The 26594-nt window shown below is 33.9% G+C and overlaps 1 protein-coding gene across 1 annotated transcript; it reads right to left on the reverse strand.

The window, feature by feature from the left end:
• Positions 1-1935: 1935 nt before the first annotated feature.
• Positions 1936-24598, reverse strand: LOC102806566 (uncharacterized). The gene is made up of 11 exons (XM_085504212.1): positions 24476-24598; positions 23127-23291; positions 22707-22760; positions 21347-21451; positions 20800-20916; positions 13776-13948; positions 12403-12475; positions 12134-12218; positions 7364-7508; positions 5833-5924; positions 1936-5599 (listed from the first exon to the last, which is right to left on the reverse strand). The coding sequence occupies exons 1-11, from the start codon at positions 24533-24535 to the stop codon at positions 4821-4823; spliced, it is 1848 nt and encodes a 615-aa protein (XP_085360338.1). The 5' UTR covers positions 24536-24598; the 3' UTR covers positions 1936-4820.
• Positions 24599-26594: the final 1996 nt, after the last annotated feature.

The raw sequence follows: 26594 nt of genomic DNA on the forward strand, positions 1-26594 counted from the left end.
CAGGTTACATACCTGTAAATATAAGTATGTACTGTATCACTTTAATTTCTTGGCGAATTAAGTTCGAGTTAAGTTCACGTTATCTTCTATGTGTCAAAACATAGACAGAGGTTACCGAAGTTGAATTTATTGTACCAACGATGGCTTGAAACTCTTCTTTTAATAAACGTACATTATTTCAATCGTGCACAATTGTTAATGGTATCTGGAAGGTATGTAATACTCTATGGAAACCTGAGTACAAGGCAACTATGTAACCCCATGTAGAATGTCTGTAAATTTGCATTGGAAAAGTTACCTGAAAAGTATGTACAACTCGTTAAATGTTTGTATTAAATTGTGCGTGCAAAACTGGATAACTTACGTGGACAGTCTGTAATTCTCTGTGGAAGGTCGATAGACTTGCATTCAAAGAAGGTTAAGTTAGAAGGAAACTTTGTAACGCTATGTGGAATGTTAGTAAACTTGCGTGACATGTTGCTCAATAGTTGCTAGTCTGTAATGCTCTGCGGAAAGTCGGTGAAACTGCGTACAAAGTTTGAAACGTTACTTTGAACGCCATAATCGCTATGTACAGTTATTTTTTGCAGCAAGACGGTGTACTTGCGTCTAGAGTTGGTAAGGTTAAATGAAAACTCTGAAATGCTCTGTGGAGACTTGGTAAACTGAATACAAAGTTAGTTATATATATAAGTTGCAACTATATTGCTGTGCGGTAAACTTGCATGCAAAGTTATAATGTTATGGAGAAAGTATGTAACACTTATTGGAATGTCTGAAAATATACTTGCGACGTTTGAAAATTTGGGATTTGTAACTGTAAACTTGTTTTCCCTATGAAAAGTCGATAAGCTTGCATGCAACGATGTTAAGTTATGTTGAAAGTTTCTAATTATCCGTAGAAAATGGAAGGCTTGCCTGCAAAGTCGGTAAAGCAAAGTAGAAACTTAAGTCAGTTATTTACCTAGGAAATACAATATATATGCGTGCAAAGTTGGTACAGCAACACAGGAAACTCTGTGTTGCTGTTTAGAAAGTTAGTAATGTGTGTAATGTCTGTTATTCCCCATGAAAGTCGGTAAACTTGCATGAAAAGTTATGTGTAAAGTATGTAATGATCCATGGATCACTGAAAACAGTAATTGGTGTATATTATAACTGCAACTACCGTGTCTCGTCGGATTACTTTCCCAACACCAGTCAGAACCTAAACTCTTACAACTTTGCGACATGTCAACATATGCGCGAGGCACGCATGGAGGCAAGACAACATACAAGTATGGAGCTAACACCAATTAGTAAATTCATTATAAAAGTAAGAATTAATTGGTTGGCCGGATGAGAATGCATGACTGTGTTGTGTTACCAAGAACAAATATACTAGATTTCAGTTTTGTGTATACTGCCCTCAACGGTGAAAGTCTCCGAACATCAGCTCCTGAGGGCGTAGCTTATGGTAAGAGAATACCGTAAGCGTTATTATTGAAGGCATTGATTGATTCACGAGAAAAATATTCTTTTTCGTTCAAAGCTAATTTATGAAGCAAGCCAAAAATAAGCTGAAAATCATCTAAAAGTTGTTTGACATTTTCACTGATTTGCCATGTCAGCTCCAAATTTGATGTTGACTGATAAATTCCATGTTTTCCGCTACAGCTATCATAAGCAACTCAGGCTCGGAGAAATGTAAAATCACGCCCTCTATCGGTGTATTTAAAACGTTATACCCAAATCGTAAATCACACGTCTGGATTGCATTGATCTACATTAGGATTTTCAACTACCAGTAGTTTGTATTTTTATTAGTTATATAGTCCTGATTATTTTTGTGTGATTTTTGGAAGTTTGTAAATTTAACAAGTATGTCAAGAAAAGACAACTTAGTGTTGCTGTTATTTAGAGCTATTGAATTGATTGAACAAACAAAAACAAAAATCTACATAATCTCAATTTATTTCAAAGTAAATTTGCACAATATTTTTTATTATTTCCTGAAACATCAAACTCATAACCTAATCACAATTAGTAATAATATATCTCATTATATTCAGACGCACCATTATTAATAATCTTGGCAGTTATAATATATACACTTGTATCTACAGGGTGAACCAATATTTTTGCTGGGGGAATAAAAAAACGTCGCACACAGAACTAGGGCGATTTTCTGAGAGGAAAAATAATAATTCTTTTTCTCTGAATATTAGCCATTCCCCACCCCCCGCAGAAATAATCCACCCATCCCTACACAACAATGACTACCTCTACTGGCATACACTAATATATACAAGTATGTAAAATTAAACAATGAATGTCAGGGATGGACAGTTGGTTTGGCGGGGTATTTAGAAAACAGTTATTGACATAAGAATGACCAAATTTAAAACAAAACACAAAAAAATTTGTTCAGCTGTAGTTGAAACAAGACTGAAACATGTTTAAACATTTGTGTAAAGTATGTTCTTTGAACACAAGGTTGGGTATTTCTAAACTGAGTGACTTGTACAAAAACATGTACTTATTAGCTTATTTTTGCTGAATGAACCAAATCAAGCCCAGTGAATATACAACATTAACTGTATAATGTTTCTTTCATAAACCGAAGAATTTAAAACATAGTTACCATCCAAACTTCAAATCCACTAAAATAAAATGCAGTTGATACTTCTACAGTATTTGTATGATGAAATTAAAACAGGATAAACCCTTAAATGTGACCACTATAATTTAAAGAGGAGAGGTCATCTTGCAGAGTGTTCAAAATTCCTGTAAAACAAATATTATATTTTACACACACTGCACATGCTGCATAAATCCCATACTGAACACTGGTGACCACCACCCTTTTAAGGAGTTTTGTGAAATTGATTGTGATCCTTTGAACAACAAAGTCATTAAATAAACCCACATAATATTTTTTTTTTTTTAAATTTTCAGCATTTTTCATGAAGATCTGTAGCTACTGGGAAATTGTCATTTGAAAATCCTTGTGAAATGTCACTACCATCACTTGCAAAATTTGCCTGACATAAAATTACTATACTGTACACATAATACCTAGGTAGTAAAATCACTGTCTTGTGATGGTTATGACATATAAACCATGAGCATGAGTGGTTTATATGCTGTAACCATCAAGTTATGATTCAGCCAATCAAATTGCCAAAATGACTACACAAATGACTTAAAGTTGAAGTCAATTTGTTGCATATTTTAAATTCAAAACAAGACTACGTATTCTCTCTACGTAATGATTCCATCATTTGAATATAGAAAGAAAGCATTGAATCATGCATCATCAGCAATGTGAACAAGTGTGCAAAAAGTATTCCACGATAAAAGCAGTATTATCAACCCATCTCCAGGTTTTAAATTTAGTATTACTCTTTATCAGTGAGTAAACTACTAAACTATTAATTCAAATAAATCAAGTGGAAGAAAAAAGTCGTCATACAACAAAGGAAGCTTGAGGGATGGCAAAATAAATTGAAGCCTTGCAGTCAAACAAGGGACACTGAAAAACTGACCAAATGGAACGTGCAACAAGACTACCTCTTTGTGTTGTGATAAATTATCAATCGTGTCGAGGGGTGATGTTAATTCTGTTCTTGATGTCCAGGGCAGGTAAATGATGATAGATGCTGCATTGTTGAGGTCAATGCCTGGTCACTGTGGTCCTGTTCTCAATCCATCACCTACGCCTGACCGAATGACCACCCTGCTTGACATTAACAAACAAACTGCTCCCAGTTGTGTCACCCATAAACAAGCACAAGTTACTGGTCACTCAAATCATCTTTTAAAATACAGGCCTGTCACCTTTTCTAGTGTTTCCTAATGAAGGTTACACTGACCTCTACTCATAGTAAGTTTTATCAAGAAGAACATAATTTGGCAGAGATTTCAATCGCAAAAATTGTCTACTAAGACTACATAACTTTAATACCCGGCCAGGAGGCTAGTCTATATGGACTGAATTCTACCAGCAAGTTTTTTTTTTTTTGACTGAATAAAAAAAATTATATAAACCTGCTGGTTAGTAACCAATCTTATTATTATTTACAAAATAACTCTGTCATGTGGCAATATGTTGCAGCTTTTGAAGACGAATGCTGAAATACCATAACAGACCTTTCATTTAAGGGTTCTATTCAAAGGTAGGAGTGTTGTCGGCAAAATAATTTAAAATAAATGGTAGACTCCCATAAATAACGTAAATATGATGGTTCAAATATACATTTTTAAAAACAATATTAACTTAATGCTAAAATATATATCCCTGTTTAACTTACAATAATACCATCGTTTAAAAACAAATAATATAAAAATATCATACATCTTTATGTTTTGGGTTAAATGCCGTGCTTCATGGGAGAGGAGGGTATACATACAAAGTATAGAATATATTTACAAGTTCTATACCCAACACAGAATGTCTGAGAATATTGCATCTATTATTTGTGTAAATATTTTAGTTCATGCAATCTACCTGCCCTGTTTACATTTAGAGCCTCATGTCGCGACAAATTGTGATTTCTAGAATTGGTGCTTTGTTTAGATAGTCTTTTTTTTTAACTGAAAATGGTCACCACAGAAAGACTTGAGCCTTGAGGTAATATGCAAGTTACCCTGGATTAAGAGGCACATTGGTTTATCTTACACATCTCAATACATAGTTTGTAAGCTTCGTCTTAAGAGGAATGCCACTCCACAGATCACTCTCAAACTAAATTTAAACTGAATACAGAGGCATTGCGGAGACTGATACCAACCTTCGCTGGTATTGTAAACAGGGCAGTCATTGAGACAACAAACAAATCCTAAACTTGTACATCTGGGGAAGGTGCAGACACCTGTTCTTCTTGGTCTAACAGTGGAGAGGTGTCGTCTGCAACTTGATCTCCATTTTTCAAATCATTAATACCTTTTGAGGATTTTGTAGATGAAAGTTTGTCTTTCAAACCATTAAATAAATCCTCAGTAAGTCCATTCATGTCAGTATTTTCATTGTCATCTACATCATTGGCAGTGATGTCTGCAGTTTCTATATCTAAGTTAAAATTGTCATCAATATCTAATATGTCATCAGTTCTGGCATCAGTGGTATCTACCTCAGAATGTTTTGTAATGACAGTTTCATCTTTGTCGCTCTCATCAACTTGATCCTCCTCTTCCACAACAAATTCATCCTTTTCAAGCACTTTATCATGTTTCTCTTCTTCTAATTTATCGAGCCTGTCAACTTCCGTCACTTCAACAGGTGATGCGACAGCTTCACTCTCTCTCTGATCCAAAAAATCATCAACTTCAGCTGCTGAAAGATTTTTCCCGTTCAGCTCAGGAGTAGAGCTGTACCGCGCGTCGCCAACCTCGGATATGCTAGACTCGTCTTCATGCGGAGAAACCAGATCCAGTTCTCCTAATGATAAGAAACTCTCCCCATCACTTGTGGAGTTTGCTTTATGCAAGGGAGAGGTGTGCGTACTACTAATAGGAGTTGTATTATCCTCAGAGTCACCGGATGCCTGTTGAGGTGTCAATGCTTTGATACCAGCTTGCATTTCTTCACACTCTGCTTTTAAGGAGGACAAAGTTTTGCCTGTGACAAAAAAACAAACAATGGTCAATCTACAAACATAACAAGTTGTCTATAAAGCAACCACTAGTAAGAGAACACACTTTTTTAGATTTTATGTGCATGCGCATGCATAGTAATATGCATATACATGTATACACACTAGTGCTATTCTACGTCTGATATGCATATACTAGTTGGAAAAAATTGACGTCACAGTACGTTTATAGAACTACCGCTAATTCAATGGTTTTTACCTCTAAGGGCACCAGGTGGTAGATTCCAAAAGCCTGCTACTTCCAGTGTTTTGAGCTTCTTCTCCAACTCGGCAACTCTCTTACCGAGTATTCTAGTACAGAAAGAAGTTAAGAAGAATGGAATAACAAGTTTGTTAACTGACAGACCATTTTACTAGAGGAGAAGGCATTTGTTAAGGGATGAACCCATCATTTGAATCACATGGTTTCACTAAAGCCGGCCATTCATACCCTTACCCACGAACCTGTGCGTGATCGTGTTAGGAAAAGCTGTATTTCACTACAGTTAAATTGAGTCATTTGATTGGGTGTGCCAAGGAGCTGGCGCCAACAATCAGCATTGCTGTATCATAAATGTGAAGGTCCGGGGGTCATCACAAATTAAAAATTGGACAAGTGAATGAAGACGATGAAATGTTTAAATATTTGTGCAAACCATGTTTTAGTAAACTGTCGATCATGTTCGATCGAGTCTTTGTTGCAACAAACACATCATTTCCCTCAGATATAGCACTAAGTTCTTTTTTTGATGGTCAGTAAGCTCGTTCACAGAGAAAAATCTAGCAACACATTGATTTCTATATTCAACCATTTTAATTTTACCATTGAGCTAGCTCCATGATTTTAAGTAATGTTTAGTTTTTATCATGAGTTCTTATTGGGTAGTGCAAATGAGCCCAAGTGAATCTTATAATCGTTTGAGGGCGTCTGACATACAGTAAATCGTGGTGAAATCTGCACTAGCACTTGCAATTTGCACTTACATAATAAAAAAAAAGTTAGGAGAGACAACAGTGACATTCAATGTCCGGAACTGTCGCCTGGCACAAAAACATTTAAAAAAAAAAAGATCGATAGGGTCTCTTCATCCTTTAAACTTCCATGAAGAATTGAAATGGCTTCAGTAACACAACTATTCCCTGTGCTCTGACAAAACTCAATTTGCTGAATGTTTGTTATCATACTGAAATACATTTCACAAGGTTTCAAACTATGAATCCCAATAGCATCCTGAATTGACTCTAGAGGGCGCTGTACACAATGTGGATCAATGTTCTTAACACAGTGCAAAACTCGTATTGCAGAGAAACCACATATGTCTCCAATAAACCTATCATACAAGTTTTTTGGGACAATGTTTCTCTTTCCTTTACTAAATTTTATTAACCAACACCTATACAGAGTCTCATTCAAACTTTGCAATTATCGACGAATAAGATAAGGTGTTACAAACAGTAATGCAAAACCAGCACTGGGAGGAAAAGGTTATCAGATTGGTTGAGTAAACTCTTTAAGCAAGATCTTCTATTACATTTGGTCTGATAACTGAGTGGGTGGTCGATAAAATTCGAGATAACACAAAACGCTTTCACAATACATCTTATTTTGATCTGATTGAAAGGATACCGTCAGATTGGATTCATGAGGATTGACAAAAGCCGACAATGACACTGAAACAATGATATATACATCTACAGATCTTATCAAGCTGATCAGTAAAGTAGGGGAGACAATTATTGGATGTACTCACTTGTTGGTATTCCTCTGATGATTCAAGGCCAATGTTTTATCACTAATTGTTTCCAACAAAGCTGATGCCAAGGATTGTAAATCAGCGACTGATGACGGGGTGGCAGGAATTCCGGTGCCTTTACCTTCCGCTAGTAGCTGTTGAACTGTAGGTAAATCGGAAAAGTCAATGACCTTTGGTTTAACCTTTAGAATGCCAAAGTCGTCTTTTTGTCACCATTCACAAAATAACTCTGCAGCGTTCTCACCAGGAATAAAATATGTGAGGCAGAATTGCTCCATCAGCATGAGACAATTTATCCGTGAGGAACTTGAGACAAAGACGTAAAGTATTTTGTTCCCTTATAGTGGAGATAGGATACACAAATTCATGTTCATGAATTGTCTGTTGTAAAACGACATAATATTAAGGGTTTAATATGAAAACAGAGTTGTTTCTTTGAATTTTATTTTACACTTATAAATTGTCACATGTATTTTTACATTTTTGTGTGATATTTTGCCTCATTAGAATAAACAAGCAGCCTCTTGGCTGAGATAGCTCCGCTGTTAGCAATGCACATTTCAATTAAAGAACAGAAGATATCATTACAAAATAAACAAATCTGAGAGAGGTCCACATGTAGTACCTATATACATGTATGTAATATCAAAGCAATTGGACTTGCGGTTTTTAACAAGAAGTTGAAAATATCACTTTTTACCAAAAATGACAAAAATATTCACCAAAATTAGAGAATTGAAGATATCATTACAAAATGAACAAATCTGAGAGAGGTCCACATGTAGTACCTATATATGTAATATCAAAGCAATTGGACTTGCGGTTTTTAACAAGAAGTTGAAAATATCACTTTTTTCCAAAAATGACAAAAATATTCACCAAAATTAGAGAATGAAAGATATCATTACAAAATGAACAAATCTGAAAGAGGTCCACATGTAGTACCTATATATGTAATATCAAAGCAATTGGACTTGCGTTTTTTAACAAGAAGTCGAAAATATCACTTTTTACCAAAAATGACAAAAATATTCATTAAAATTAGAAAATTGAAGATATCATTACAAAATGAACAAATCTGAGAGAAATCCACATGTAGTACCTATATATGTAATATCAAAGCAATTGGACTTGCGGTTTTTAACAAGAAGTCGAAAATATCACTTTTTGCCAAAAATGACAAAAATATTCACCAAAATTAGAGAATTGAAGATATGATCATGAAATGAACAAATCTGAGAGAGGTCTACCCAAGGTACATATACACCAAGTATCAAAGCATTCAGGCTCGTAGTTTTCAAGAAGAAGTCGAAAAAGTAAAACATTGACATGGACGACGGACGCAGACGACAACGGACAATCACTCATATGATAAGCTCCGCTCGACAAAGTCGACAGCGAAGCTAAAAAGCTGAGAAAAAATTCAAACCATGATGAAAATGTCTCATGTCTGGTGAAAATACTACATAATTTTCACCACATTTGTTTCAAAAGTAGCGAATGGGATATTATATACTGTTTGTTTAAAAATATAGGAATTATCGAGAAATATATAAATATGTGCAAGATGGGCCATCAAAATTTTGGAGGAAAACTGGCATTCAAAGTTAATGCAAATACTGTGAGCGAACCTCATCTTGTGTCTGGCAATATGTTACAGTCAACAATCTAACGTAGAAAATAAAATGCAGTCTGCTGGAGAATCGTATATGCTTGAATAGATATCTGAATTTTTACATCATTGGTTTTTTGGGTTGTTTATTATGTACTTGTAAAACATGATACTAAAATCCTGTGACCACCAATCTTGTACTTGGTTACTAAATTTTCGAGTTAACTACAATTTGAACTTGGCTGCCAATAGCCATTAGGGAAAAATAAAATTTTAAGGGCTGCATTATTTTGTAAAAGTCGCCTGACTCTGTATTTAGAAACCCAGAGAAATTGCTTATTCCACAACTTTCAATGACTCTTGACAATTTCTCTCTCATGAAATTAAAATAATTACTGAACTGAGACACACTGTAGAAGGAAAAAAATTCACTGGAGTTAATTTTAGCAGATTCTATGTTGTTCAAATGATCACTGAGTTTGACTTGTTGACCACAGAAATTAAACTTGGCCAGTCATTGAGTATGTGATATCCACAACAAAACATACGTCATTATCTTACAATGCGACCACAAGGATAATGAAACTCAAATTATCAATTACTTCCAGTGATACGCTTCAGTACAGTTACCATGGAAATGAGTATCCTAATAAATGTGTTGATCAGACTGGATGCCAACCTTCCTGTGATGCTACCAAAGCAAACAACAAAGTGACACTCTTAAAAACACCAACCATATTAAGATTATAAGCAAGGAATGATAAACTGATGTGTAAATGTATTACTGTAAAATACTTCATTTTAGCTGCATTTTATTTTCACTGAATCACCCCTTCAGTGAAAATAGCATAAATTAATCCCAAGCGAAAATAAAGTGTTTTTCAGTACTAAAAATGACAGACTAAATAAATCCCATAGTGCCGTAAAAACTCTAAAATTCCGACCACTTTTAAATTATGTGTTTTGAAAAACAGTCAGGTTTTTAGAATACAAAATAAAGATAAATATTTGGTCAGTCGAATTTTTAAATTCAAGAAATATAAAAGTTGGGTTATATACAGTTGCATCGCAAATTAAACGTCAAACAAAATTACACACACTTTCCTACGTCAATATAGAGGGTCACGTCTCTAAAAAAAATTTTGGAGTAAAAATAAGTGAGCAATTTCCGGTGAGGTCGAAATTTTTGAGGTCAATAAATAACAAAAAATACCAAATAATTAGGTGGTTGAATTTTTAGAGTAGGTGAAATTTTTTATGGTATTTGAAAATGTTCTCAATTTGCTTTTTTATTAATGACACTGTAAATACATTAATTTTTCCATGGGTTTTAATTTCATTATTTTCACAGACAAGTAAAATTTTCTAAATTAAATTCATGTGAGCATGTAAAATAACAATAGAAATTATTGTTTCTCTGCAAAGAACTTAAAACCTAATAAAATTGCTCAAAACATCAAAAAATTAAATGGCAGTGAATATAAACAGTTTTCAGTACTTTGGGAAGGGTAAAAGAGACAGAACATTATACTTTTGAAGAGCAACAGTTTAGTTAAGGGAACGATTACACTTTTGGTGGGTGAAGATCGGTAGGCTCTCAGTTTTTAAACTCCCATGAATAATTTAAATGGCTATTCACTGTGTTCTTTTTTGACGAAACCCAATTTGCCGAATGTTGGTTATTCACCAGAGTTGGTTATTCACCAGATTTATTAGCTTTGCATTTTGATTTCATTCTGAATATTGCAAAATCAGATGTGTAAATGACAAAACAGTAGTATTTAAAAGTGTTCACAATTTACTATTTTATTAATGACACTTGTGGGGAGTAAATTTTAAAATAACATAATTCTGTGGAAACAATTGACACATTTTTAAGTATTTTTTATCATTTTTTGTTGAAGTTTTTGATTAAAATCTGTGCAAAAAATTTGGAATAATAGGCAGGTGAAAAGTTGACAGCTAAATTTAAAGTTCTCAGTTAAATTTTATCTCTCACAGAATTGAAAGTTGTGTAATTTTTTTTATTTATTCCATGAGAACTAGGAGTGTAAACAAGCAGCCTGTTGGCTGAGATAGCTCCGCTGTTAGCAGTGCACATTTCAATTAAAGAACTGACGATATCATTAGAAAAAGAACAATATGTATAATAGTATAAAAGCAATCAGACTTGCGGTTTTTAACAAGAAGTTGAAAATATCACTTTTTACCAAAAATATTCATTAAAATTAGAGAATTGAAGATATCATCACAAAATGAACATTCAGGCTTGTAGTTCTCAAGAAGAAGTCGAAAAAGTAAAACGTTGACACGGACGACGGACAATCCCTCATATGATAAAGTAGACAAGTCAACAGCGGAGCTAAAAAAAACAACAAAGTTAACAGCTTGACAAAATTGTCAGCTGAGCTAAAAAGGCATTGAATGAATATACATATGCTAAAGAGCTCATTACTATGCACATAACTGTATGCATATAATTAAATGTTGTATGTACAACATTTAGTTTGCATTGAGTTGGCAAATCCTAATTTACCAGAGAAACATACAAAAAATAAATAAATGAATATGCTAAATAGCTCATTACTATGCACATAACTGTATGCATATAATTAAATGTTGTATGTACAACATTTAGTTTGCATTGAGTTGGCAAATCCTAATTTACCAGAGAAACATACAAAAAATAAATAAATGAATATGCTAAATAGCTCATTACTATGCACATAAGTGTATGCATATAATTAAATGTTGTATGTACAACATTTAGTTTGCATTGAGTTGGCAAATCCTAATTTACCAGAGAAATATACAAAAAATAAATAAATGAATATGCTAAATAGCTCATTACTATGCACATAAGTGTATGCATATAATTAAATGTTGTATGTACAACATTTAGTTTGCATTGAGTTGGCAAATCCTAATTTACCAGAGAAACGTACAAAAAATAAATAAATGAATATGCTAAATAGCTCATTACTATGCACATAAGTGTATGCATATAATTAAATATTGTATGTACAACATTTAGTTTGTATTGAGTTAGCAGATCCCAATTTACCAGAGAAACATACATGAATATGCTAAATAGCTCATTATTATGCATAGAAATGTATCAAGAACTAAGATGGTATAGAAGGTATGAAGCATACCTTGCTTTTGTGATATAATAACTCCACCAGTGCGATGACCTCCCAGCTTGAGTGTGCCTTTTCCTCGCCTTCTATCTAAAGCATTCTGCAAGAAAACAAAACTAAAGTGAGTCACATTTCAAGACAACATATTGTCAGAATTTTTAAAGTCAATTTGTCTGTTCAGGATATAATTTACAAGTATGACTGAAGTTCAACAAGTGCCAGTTGCATTAACAATGCATTGCCACAGAAACTATGAGTTCACAATTACGTGACTGACACTGTACCTTATATTTTGTAAGTTGTTGGTTAGCAAGGTCTTTTTCCTCTTGACATTGATTCAGCCTCTCTTTCAAATATCTGAAATCAATGAATATGTTAATTAGCTCATTAATATGCACATGGCTGTCTATTCTTGTACTAAGTGAAAAATAATGACATTGACTTGCAAGCAAAAATGGGGAAGGATCCACAGAATGAATTTTGCCACATATTTTTGAGCATATTTCATGTTTTATCCAAACAGGTCATTTTTCTGAACGTTGGTATGATAATTAAATGCATTATCTAGGCATCAAACAAATACAACCACCTGTAAACCTCAACCAAAGTACATCCAAAGTAACTTCTATTAGTGAATGAACCTCAGCCAGTCATTTTAGCCTCCCACTGACTCAAAATAGTAGGTCAACTTATTTTCTGTGTAGAATATTACCGTAACTTTAGTGTACTAAAGATAGGTTTGATGTAGTAACCACTATGCAAATAGAGATCAGTGTCGTATAACTTTCATCATATTGCAGGTATTTTTTGAGAAAAAAACTGCAAGAGGGAGCACTGCAATTCAGCAGCGCCACCAAGTGGGGGAGATAGGGTTCTCCGTACCAGGGTGTGGAGTTTTTGATAATTCTAAGTTAAAATGGAGCATTTTATGGCTTTGTTGGGGCAAAAATTACATTGTACTATCAGACAGGCCACAGTTGAAGACTGTGGCCTCATGTGATCCATGGTCAATAAGAATTTTATGGTTGCCAGAGAATCTGTTCCCCAGGGTGAGGGGGTGCATGGCCATGGCATGAGGGCGCTGCGCCCCTGTTCCCTAATATTGCAATAATATTTTCATTTGGGAGCACATTCTGTCTTAACTGTGCTTACAAGAAACTTAACACACATCCAACTATTGCAGATTTGGATCAGAAATAAATGCTCAAAACTGAAGTCACATGACCTCGAGTTAATAATCTACTGTTAAATACTTTATTTTAGCTGAAATTAATTTTAACTGAAAAAGCTTTTTGTTTGATTTGTATGGAATCTATTTTCACTGATTCTTGATGAGTTGAATGTAAAATATAGGAAAAAAAGTATATCACAGAATCATCCTTCAGCGAAAATAGCGAAAATAAAGTATTCTACAGTATATCAAAGATGCAAAGTTCAAGTTCATAATCATCTGCCACTGGTTTCCAATCCAAGTCTATGAATAGCTGTGTTCACACTATGAAATCATGGAATGCGTTGACTACCATTAATCCCTCATATCAGTACCACGTTTGTCAACCCAAACTTACGACCCACTCGACTCATGCCAAAATTGTGCCCTCATTTATTGATCAATTTCTAGTATGAATGTAACTAAACATTGAACACATATACTTACTGGTTTTCCATGACCAAAGCATCAATGTCCACAATTCTTTTCTCGTCACCACCAAGAATATAATTCAACTCCTGATTAATACGCTCAGCTCTAAGTCTGTAATATTCTTTTTCTGTCAATATCTCCTGCTCATCGTCTACCTTGCCTAGAAGATCTCTCTCTAGTATTGTAGCCTGCAATAAGTAAAATTAAAGTGCACTACATGTATGAATGAATGTGAAAATTGATCGTAATTAAGCTCCTATTCTACTGATGAAGTTATGCATGCATTGACTTGTGTCCATCTTTTTTTTGTATGTTAAGTCTGATCATTATCGCAGACAAATTAAAAGAAAACTAAGCGATTATTTGTCAATTAAAACTCAGTTTTCTCTCATAATTGTTCGTCAGTTTGAGTCACACATTACCCTACCGTGTAATTAGCTTGGTTTACTTGCTATGTTAGCAGCTACTATTTACAGGTTTGTGTTCACACCAAGAGTAATACACTGAGAGTTGTGTAAGACTCATTGCTAACTATTCACTAGTCACCAATGATGAATCACATTTAGATTTGATAAGTTAATTTTGCTGAAAATTTTGCTGAAAATAATTTCAACCCTGTAATGTTCCTGAAAAAAAGGGGTCATTATTTAAAAGTGTGCTTTCACCCATGGATATGTAACTAAAACATCAGGATAACACATTGTAACATAACGTCTATGTTATATAAGCATATTATAATTTGTTACCTAACAAAATTTTTTCCTAATTTTTTATTTATCTTCTCCTTGTTTGCAAAGCGACCAAATAAGTAAGTAATATACATGAAAGCATGTATTAATTTGACAGGGAGAATTAGCTTCAATTTGATATAAAAAAAACAGCAAAATTTACAACAAATGTTCTTGGGGCCAGAGCATTTTTCTAGATATTTAAAGTTTTTCAAGCAGCAAGTTTGATATTTTCCAGCAGCAAGCTTGTTTTTTGTTAGCAGAAAGTTTGATTTTTTTCACCAGCAAGTTTGATTTTTTTTTACCAGCAAGTTTGATTTTCTCCCAGACAAGTTTGATTTTTTTCCAGCAGAAAGTTTAGGCCCAAATGGCCTTTGCCAAAAAGCAAATGATATTCAAAATTGGTCTGTTTTAAATATACCGGTATATATATATAGGTGTTGAAATGAAGTGCAATATACTGGAATATTATAAGCCAACAAATACAATCGTAGAATTTAAATATTCTTCTGGAATCTAATCTCAGTAATGGCAAGCAGCAAGAACATTTTTTTTTTTTGAATTTTGACAAGTTTTCATGAAAGTGCTAAAACTGTCAATGATTGAAATAAAAATATTTGTTAATTATCGATATATGATCTACAGTAACAAACAATATATCTTCTTCCTATGTGATTATCTCATTATTTTTTAATCATAAATCATCTTTTATCTTCACTCAAGACATAAATACAATAATAACATCCAATACACAGTAATTACAAATAACATAGGAAATGTTTTATTCAGTGTGAAACATCACCAGGGTATATAGAAAAGTAACAGCTAATGTAATTCCAAACGATACTAAGATTGGTATCAAGCATAACATGTATGACTCCGATGTATAGGAACCTGATAAGAAAATAGTGATTTACATTTTTTTCTACAAAGGGCATTAAAAGATTAATATTAATCATTATCAAACATTATAAACTGTTAACCGGTAAATGTTATTAACTACTATTAATTGTTATAAACTGTTGTTTAATGATATCAACTGCTGTTAACCAATATTAACTATTACAGAAGTGCCAATTTTGTGTAAACAAACAAATAAACAAACAATGTATTTGCTTATTTAGCCAGTAATTATTGGATTGAAGATATCATGCACTCATACAGTCATTTTTGCCAACCGGCTCAGACCCAATCACAGACTCAGAAATGTGGGACCGCATAATTCAAGCATACATGTGTATTGATAGGAAATTATCCCACAGAAACAACTAGAACCTTTTACTGTACTGTACTTTACATGTACATGTATATGAACAGTACAAAGGACCTTTATACAAATACAAATGTCACAGACCTGACTCTCTTTAATACTCTCATTCCATTGTTCTGTACGCAACCAACTATGGGAGTCGCACCCACAATCCCCCTGATGATGTGCCACATATGAATTTCACATACATTGTATACATAGCATGGTAACTATAACGAACACAGCTGATGCAATATTGAACTGCTTTGTACACACTATTATATATCATACAAAGTCCTTGTCACCATCTGAAATATACGTCTCACTTCCTCTCAAGGAGAAGGGAAAGTGATTGATTTTTCTAATTTATTCTTTTTTGTTTCCTAAAAATTTAAGCATCAATATACTTGTAACGCTCTGGGGAGACTGAATATCTGTTAACTTAAAAAGTTATTGAAACAACTTATCTACGTCGAGATCACTTCAACTTTCCAGTTTTCAGACCGAAAAAAAAAATCATATTGAGAAGATGTTTACTAGTGTGAGAGTGTCCTTAATATTACTAAAATTATACAATAACTGAAATCTGTGATTGCCATGTGATTTTACTCATCAGAAAGGTGATTGGGTTAATACATACAGCCACACCATGACTCATCCGGGGTCCAATAGTGTAATTGTGCAATTACAGTCCACATCTTCCATCTAAATGTCACGACCTCAAATGATTTAAAAAAAGAATACATTTCCATAAATCTGAAGTGGGTTCCATAACATCTTATATCAGACTTACTCACTTCAGCAGCACTTGAACAGACTTGGAAAATTGATCCACAGAAGCATGTTACATATTTCATTTTTTTGTATATATAGATTTGAAAAATAGATCTAAATGCTTAGGGAAAAAAATGTTTCACATCAATTTGTTTTCAAAATTGGTGAGATTATTATTTTTATTCTTATAAAATTATCATTAAATTTGTGCTTTCATATTTATTTTTCACAAACAATTGATTTTTTCTTCATTTTTTTAAAGTTCTGCAAAAAATCTAAAAATATTAATATATATAGCTTATACTCGGTAACTGGCAGTACATTGAAAAACTACACTATAAGAAAAAACTGTAAGCCATTAAATTTTCACTGCTGCAAAATTTCATAATTTTCACTGACACTAGAAATTTGCAAAAAATATTTCCCTTGCAAAATTAAACTGGTTTGCAGAAAGACATTTTAAAGTTTCTGTTAGTATTTGGATTTAATTGAACAGAGCCAAATGATTAAAATCGCACCATTGTTTTTGTAGAGTGTTTTCCTAAAAACAAAAAGTTGGCATTGTTCTGTATGATGAGATATTAACTATTTGCCATGGTTATTATTGTTACCTCAGTGTAAGATCACAATCATTTAGTTGGTTGTTGCCATGGCAATTACAACTGTTATCATCTTGTTACAAATCTTATGGAGGTAAAACCATGGTAACTATTGGTACATACAAAGTGTCAAAGCAATTGAGCTACAATAGTAGTTAGCTTTTCTTTTACCAAAAATTACAAAAATATTCATTAACTTGGAGAAGAAATCTGACAGAGGTCCAACCAAGGGAACTACATACCAAGTATCAAAGCAATTGAGCTGTTAGTTTTCAAGAAGTCATCTAAAATAGCATTTTTTACCAAAAATGACAAAAATATATGAACAAATCTGACCGAGGTTCACCCAAGTAGTTTTCAAGAAGAAGTCAAAAATAGAATTGTTGATAAACAAATGACTACAGACAATCACTTATATACAGCTTCTCTGTCATCTATGATGATAACATCCTATTATGTTTAGCCTTTGTATAAAATATAAACAAAAATGGTCAAGTGTGACTAAGGAAATGGGTAAAAGAAAAAGAAAAAAATCAAAATCTGTGAAAGTCTCTGAAACAGAACACATGAAATGTTTGACTTTGATGAATTTTTAACATTTAAATGGCCACCATTCAGCCATCTTGTAACCGATGGTCAAGCAGATATACTCAGATATTAAGGATAGTTTCATGGGGCTCATATCATCCCAAAATAATATTTTTACTTAGTTGTACTGTTATCTATAGTTGTACTTTTATCTAGATAGAGATTTATGTATTTTATTAATATCTCATTAACCATCCATTTGCAGCCATGCTGCTTCAAAGAGCTAACTTCGATAGTTAGCAGCCAATGCTGCTCCTCCATAATATAGCCGCAGCCTTCGCTGCCTATACCTCAAATTGCAGTCACACTGCAATCTTTCATTACACTACAGCCCCAGCGACTGAAGCTTCATTACTAACACAGATTTTTGAGTTGTGTATTATTTCAGTGTTCTTGCTTTCACATGATGGGGGCTCATGACATGTCCATCCTGGTATATTTCTTGTAAGCCAATGGATTTCGTTGTGTGCCCCCCTGTTTTGCCAAAGTAATATACTTTATTTTTCATGTACCTATGTGTTTGTGTCATAAATGCATTGAGATGTATGATATTTTTTATATCAATTAAGCTTGGACATTATCAGTCATAGCATGTCAGAGATACAGCCACGGAACTACTTAAAACAAAATAGCCGCCAGTCAGCCATTTTCAATCAGATCTAAAAAACAAAATCACATGCCTCAAAGTTCCATAATGTCCAATGTATATACCAACTTTGAATGAAATCCATCCAAAACAACAGAAACTGGTTGCGAAATGGCAGCAATGCTTGATTTTAATGAATTTTTAACATTATAATAGCCGTCATTGTTGAATCAGATCATAAAACGAATAGACGTACATGTGTATACCAAGATATATAACTTGTATGTGAAGTTTGAATGTAATTGACCCAGGCATCTCCAAGATGCAGGTGTGGATTAACCACAAATCCTTGTTTTGATACAGTGTCAAGAAGCTAGAACACAAGTCCTAGTTTCGACCTACATCTGACAATATCTAAAAATAACTTTTTCATATATCGTACAGACCAAAACAACTGGTTCCCACAACATATTTCACCTGAGAATATGGAAGTGAAATTTTTGAGCCAAATTGCTGTTGCTGCTGTTTGTATTGATCTAATATAACAATACACCATGTTTTAATCAATTTGATCAAATTGTTGTTGCAATACACAATTAACAAGCTGGATTAGTATGCAAATTGGTTAATTAATATGCAGACTATTATAAATTATTATTATTATATGCCTAGGTCTGTAACCTATGGCACTGAGCACTACAATAATGTAGTCTTGTTATTGTACTCTATTTGACCTCATGACCTCATCACCTGATTAATGAGAACAAAAACCAAAAACTCGCGGAGTATATATTTTGAAGTGTACACCTTATTATTATACAACTTTTTTAATAGATATTGAGAAGAGGGCAGCTCAACTATCACTTTCACTCTCAAGAGTTGACATATTTGAAAGGCACACACACATCACAGACGTAAATTTTAAGCATTTGTTTCATACTTCGTAGGACCCTATGGCAGACTGAATCCTCTCTTATACTTTCATACAAACAAGATGTGTTATTTTAATGAAGTACTATTTTTGCATGTAGTAGCTTCAACTTTGAAGACTAGCGACTAAAATACTGCTGCCTTCATCAAACTCCTTGATAACCACTGCCGACATTTTCTTGCATATAAATCAGTGAAACGTTTGTAAAGTTCTGACAACATTAAAAGAAAGTTCTGTGTGATGGTAATCCTGACCATTATGTTCCAATACATTGAAACAGCCAACTGTGGGTGGTGAAGAAAAACTAACGTTTGATTTACAGACTGTATCTGGTACAGACTCACACTACAAGTGTAACTTTAGATAGCTCTTGTTTTTTTTGTCATGCTGAAAGTAGTTAATTTTTAGGCAAAATAGTTAAAGACATGTAGACAATGGGAAATAACACGAAATTGTTTTAGTTTCGAAAATTTTTTAAAGTTTTCCTAGCAACAAAAATTACACAAACTTTTGCGAGATAGATTTCTGATATCCATAGAATTGAAAACGATGTGAGGTCTGATCTGTGTTTATGTTTAGTTAGCATGGAGTTAACCACAATGCCATGGCTAAACTTTAGTCATTATTGTCAACTTAACAGTCACATTGACACACTATTTTTCTTAATTTCACTATTTTCACTAATAAGTCAAATACGCTAAATTAAATGCACATGAACATGTAAAATAACGATAGAATTCATTGTTTTACTGGCAAATCAGTTAAATAAAAATCAAGTGAATATGCTGAAAATATCAAAATGATGAAATTAAATGTCAGTGAAAATAAATGGTTTTACAGTATTCCACAAGCTATTCAGGGATTTCACTATGGATAACAGTTATAGCCAATTTACAAATTGTTTTATTGCGATTTTACGAATGGCGAGAATTGAAAAATCATGAATTTTGGAAGACTTGTGTAGAAACTAAAATACATTACTACAACATACATTTTATAATTAGCAAAATGTTTTCCTGATGTTTAATGTTACATCTATGGGTGATGACATGCTCTCAAACTGAATAATAATACAATGTTTGAAATTAGTGTTATCCATTGGTGGTCAAAGTGACAATGTAGCCAAATGAAGATATAATTTACTATGGTGACTGGCAAGGGTTAGCAAAAGCCCAGATTGTCATGATGAATGAAAGAGCCCCTGTCAGTGATTCTGATATTTGAAATGATTCAACAACATGTATGACATTATAAAATGTTTAAGTACAGGTATTAAACATTGTACCTCAATTTTTAAACAAAAAATATCATTCAATGCTAATTACCATGGGAATGACCAATGATAAAGCATAATGGTCACCAATCGACCATATTGCATTGGTTCATGAACAAAAATAACACACATATTTCACAAAATGGGCATCTAAAAAATGTGTGCATGCATGGCCAGTGGGTCATATTTGTTTTTTAAAATGCTCTGTTTGAGCAAAATTGGTCAAAGCATACTTCAGATATAGCTCTGGCAGGACACAGACCAGAACATGGATATAAAGAAACATAATGCCATCATGATTATAAGCTCACCTGTTCTCTGAGTTCCTCTATTTGTTTCACAAGTTCTTCTCTTTCATGTGCTGGAAAATGCCTTGCTCCCACACCCTCGTCGCCAACTCTCTGCCTCGCTATACTTTCTCGTAGGAGCTGAAAGATGTTGATTGTAAGCATTAAAGCAGACCCTGATCCTAAACATCACTTACCAAAATCATTTTCAGAGTGAACAGACATACATTGGTGGTGTTTATGATTCAACGATAGTGGTATGGTGGTTGTAAGCAAATGCAGGTCTAAGTATCAGATAATGTTGTTTTAGCAATTGTTATTTATGCCTTCAAGCTGAAGTAAATTCAATCACAGTAATCTATTCTATATATATGAACTTTATGAAAATGAACTTATTGACGGTTCTGTCTAACCTCCCTCTATAGTGTTCTAGATTATTAAATTGATTGGAAGTGACTATTATTTAAGCAGGAAAATTACAATTATGTGTTTGCTTTAGATAGGAGAGCAGCAATTGGCCAAAAATGTAATGTCATAAATGCACGTAAATGCAAAACATAACAATGAATACCTTGATATCACCGTGAGCTTCAGACATTTTTTGTCTCAGTTCTTCAGCTTCAAACTGTAATTTCTTGTTTTGAGCTCTTGCTTCACACAGCAACTGTGCTAAGCTCTAACAAATACATAACAGTAAAAATATGTTATAATAACTATAAACCACTTATTAATCTTCCTAGCTGGCAATTCCTGTGATTTTGATGATTACAAGGAGATTGTAGGGTAAAACCCTGTCATTCCATGTCTAAGTCATCATTCTAAAGCCTCTTTGCAGCACCTGATCCTTAATGCACAGAAACTGTGGTACATATAAATCACCAATCAGTGCCCCCCTTTACAGGGAACCAATCAGTGTCTCCCTCCCATTACAGGGAACCAATCAGTGTCTCCCTCTCATTACAGGGAACCAATCAGTGTCTCCCTCCCATTACAGGGAACCAATCAGTGTCTCCCTCTCATTACAGGGAACCAATCAGTGTTTGCCCTCATATATAAAACAAAAGCTGACAGTTCATTTGTTTTCACGACGTTTATGCATGAATATTCTGAAAGTTTTTAAATATAGACCTTGTTGGTGAATTTTGCCAGATATATTTAGCAGAGTGTGGAAAAAAAATACTCTGTGCCAGGTGATATTTATAGACCTTATATGATATATCAGTCTCGAGAGATGGTTGTTGAATTTAGGCATCATCTGATGGTTGCTCACAAAACTGGGTATATTTTGTTTATTTTTGCATGCCTACTATATGTAGGATAATGCAATTTACATTTTCTTTAATCAGTTTTCATTCTCTAGATATTCAACATTATATCTGTATTATGTAGTCCGCCACCTTGATTCTCTAGCGAGGGATTGTGGGTAAAATATAACATCATATCAACTGTCTATAACACATGGAATACTGTATTAGTTAAAATTTTCAGCTTGCATATTACTCATGCATATAATTATAATGAAGATTAGAATGTCGCAAATACACAAAAGTAAAGATATTGTCAAAAAGGTAAAAAACATAATAATCATTATTTTGCTCGTTGAAAATAGAATGACACTTTTTTGTATAATATTTACTTATAATTGAGCATAAACATGGTGGACTACAATAGCATCACTGTAGGCCATTATGATTATTGGTAAGAGAAAACAGAAATTAGAAAGGTCTTATCCAACTTGAAAGAGGGAAACAACATTACACTAAACACTAAAAACACAAGGACAAACACTGACCAGTTCTTTTGCATTGGCATTTATGTGAAATGATCGTCTTGCAATTCACACTATTTCATCACGTATCACACCAATTACATGCACTTATTTCATAAATCTTTGTGCAAGAAAAGATGGTAACACAACTGACTTCTCTTACCTGGCTTCTTCTCTCAGCTACGTGATCGTTGTCTGGAGACCATAGACCGAGTGCCTGTTAAGGTTGAATACACATGTAACAATTAATGATCTGAAGGTATAATAAAGTAAATCTGTTGCTCTTTTATGAATATGTTCATCCTCCATATTGGAAAAATCAAGGAGTTCATTACTGGGTTTGGACAAATCTATGAGCCAATGGATTTTCATTTTCGTACTTTATTTGCTCTATCAGAAGCGCGTCTTCAATAGAAGTAGCAAACTTACTTTTCGATTATTCTGGAAGATTTTGTGTAATAAAGCAAATAATAATTAGAACTATGTTATTCATATATGCGTTTTTTTATAGATTTTGGCCTTGAAAATGCCCCCTCAAATCTGAAGTTCAAGCCCTGTAATAATAAAAATGTTATCAATGTACCCGTTCTCTTTCTTCATATTTTCTTTTCTGTCCATGGTACTTCTCACGCAACTGTTCCGCCATGAGTTTGTATTCATCTCTTTCTTTCCTGATCGTGTCAAGCTCTTTGGATAATATCAAAAGTCCCTCCTCTTTGCTACGGAGCCGTCTTTTACATACATTGAACTGCAACATAAGTGGTAAAATGATATCTTTGTTTCCAAATTATTCCTTGCATGAAAAATACTAAAATACAGGTATGATATCCAGAATGATAGAAATATATCTGAAATCCACCATGCCAACTATAAACTATTTGGGCAAATTTATAGTAAGTCTGTATACCGTATTTGCTCTATAAGAAGCGCATCTCCAGTAGATGCGTATACAGAAAAAAATTGCATTTATTGTATGCTGGTTCAATAAAATGAGATTTATGTTGACCTTACACACACCTCTATAAGCGGATACACTTTTAATATCAATTTTTACTTGCTTTTCACCTAATATACTACTGTAAAAGACTTTATTTTAGATTGAATTGATTTTAGCTGAACAGGCTTTTTGGATGTTCTGTATTTTCACTGATTTTTGAAGAGTTGAATTTAAAATATAAGAAAAAAGGTATATTTTTGCTGTATCTTATTTTCACTGAATCATTCCTTCAGTGAAAATAGCGAAAATAAGTTTCAAGTGAGAATGAAGTATTTTACAGTATATAGTGTGAATGACAATAATGTTCCACATAAATAATTCAGTATAATGCTGCTTGTATGTCAATATTTATGGTGAAACTTGTATGGTTGACATTGGATTGCATAGAGCTGTGTCAAATGCCCTAGCATGGTGCCCAGGTAAGAAAGTATACTGTAGCTGGCCAAAAACATCACTGAGAAGATGTGTATCAGAAAAATTCCATTAATTGGACCTGGAACAAATATTTCTTACTCAAATAATTTTTGTCGGATTTGTTCAGTGATAATATCAGTGCAGATATCAATGGGGGCAATTTCAAACAGAAAAAAAAAAAAAAAAAAAAAAAACTCGGAATACCAATAAAATATAGACTGGCAATATTTGAAAGCAAGAACATTGCAATTTGCATTATTTCGCGATTTCAAGTCAAAATTTTTAAATGCATCAATCAATATTATGGTAATATGTAAATAATAAACCGATACACATCGCACCGTGTCAATTTCGTAATGATTTTTTTTTTAAACGACATCCGCCAGATTATGTATCAAATTATTATGTCCCGTCGTTTCACATTCATTGCAATATTTTGAATGCATGTAACGCGAAGCAGAACCATTAGGACTCGCATAATTTTCAATTAAAAAGGTTGATTCAATAAACTTATATTTTACCTCGCTACACAACGCCTGCCAATCCCTGTCACTTTTCACGCTTAAATGTTTTTTGGACATTTTAGTCCTCAGATGCTAGTCCATATCCAGCTGGCCTTTAAACAATATGGCGGACGACTCTAGCCACTTAACTTGCTAGTCATTATCGCCGATCGAGGATTTGTGAAATTATTTCCGACAATTCTGGAGGAATTGCTGTATATATGAAGGGTTTAATGTATCTATTATTGACACCAGCATATTAATAATTCCTTTCTGGCTGTGAAGAGTGCCTAGTATGTCCACTGTGTTTCCTGAATAACGATAAAGTGTTGATATTTAGATACAGTGTCCTGGGGAGTCGCTTATTTTACCCACAATGCATATATTATTAGTATATACGCGAACTTATTTTGATGTGGTTATATATAGAAGAAGATAGAGATTATTTGTCAAACGCTGATGCTTTTTGAATACAATTTGTTCTCGCTCAATTTATATATACACGTGACTAGTCGCAACTATCTTAACGCTTCAATTTACGTCCCAAAAAAAGAACGCATAAAGAACTTCAAATGATACAAAACCGCAGTGCACTCTATTCACTTGTACACTCTGGTTCAGTGAAAGTACACAGGGTTTATAATAAACGAAAATAATCCATCCAAGAGGGAGTAACTTTATCCGGTGTGTGAATGAACCCGTGACTTACAGTTTTCTCGTTCCCAAGAAAGGGGGAAAGGATTTATGATCTGTGAATCCATGACTGTAGGTTGGACTATTAATTATAGTAAATTGTCTACAGCCAATTTGTTCCACCTTGTCACTGGTTTATTTATTTTGCTCAAATTCCGTAGTAACCATTTCCCCTCATTCAATTCTACATTACCAACATTCCATCCGCTTTGAAAGTCTGCGGGTTGTTTATGAGTACGTGAAACCCGTACTACAATACAATACCATAACTCTTAGGCGAGTTAGAAACACGGGTGGAAATCCGTGCAAGAGAATATGTATTCACTCAACAAGAGCACAATAAAGAAAACATCAAGCTGACAAGTTAAAGAGATTGGGAGTCACGTAGTATGTTTGAAAGACACTAGATCAATATGTGTTTTAACACAGACACCACTGGTGTTTGAAATACGTTGTGAACCCCCGCGGTGGAGAAAATACGCCGCGGTAGAGTATTGGCGATGGGGTATAGAAAGAAAATTTAAGATAGGCGGGAAATTCTACTACATATATAGTATTATGTCTCTCGCGCTGTTAGAATCCTCACCCATTTTACTGTGCTTGTATAGCGTCAAATATACACAATGGAGAAATAATAATTCGTTGTTCTGACGTGGACTTTCTCCCCGTTACTAGAGACACTGTGCATTCTTGGCAGATTGGGGTCGCCGATAGCTCACAATAACAGTGTATATCAGTTTCTTGGCCGTGGGAGTGTCTCACTCCCGGGCTGAATGGTTATTTTTTGTACGTAGACCATAGAAATGTCTGGTTTCGTGTGTTATTTTTTTCCTTCTGGCTGTCAATAAAATGTCATTGCTTTGACGGACACAGAGTCGCCCGGATGTGAGTGCAGCGCACGCCATATGAGGTTTGGGGAGCAATTCGAATGAACGTTTTAGGGTTTGATGCTACAAACAAACGTCTAAATGATTCATACAGGAAACGAGTTAATGAGAAAACTGAATCTCACACAACAAGTCAATGTGATTCAACAATTGTTTTTTCTCATTATCTTTCCCTTTTTCCGCGTAAATCTGATAATTGGTGGCAATTACTGCTCGGAAGATCGATTGATCGGAGAATAGACAGAACATTAATTCAAGAGACGAGCAGGCGCCAGCGAAACCGTATTATGTGTGAAAATGACGTTTACGGCATCATCACACACAATAACAATTTCACGGACAGCGTCATGAATTAACCGTGTCTCGATTTGGCGAGATGGTCACACAATGTATTTCTCCTTGTCTATCAAAGTAGCGAAAAAGAAAAAAAAACACGCCATGTCGATGAAAACTACTAATAAAATAAATAATGAATTAGGATCGCGTATTTTTTTAACTGAGTAGCTCGGCGTAATTGCATTTCCAGTGAGTTGTTGACGAACGTGAAACACACAAAT

This window comes from Saccoglossus kowalevskii, chromosome 10 (assembly GCF_978046115.1).
Source record: "Saccoglossus kowalevskii chromosome 10, keSacKowa6.1, whole genome shotgun sequence".
NCBI classification, from domain to species: Eukaryota; Metazoa; Hemichordata; class Enteropneusta; family Harrimaniidae; genus Saccoglossus; species Saccoglossus kowalevskii.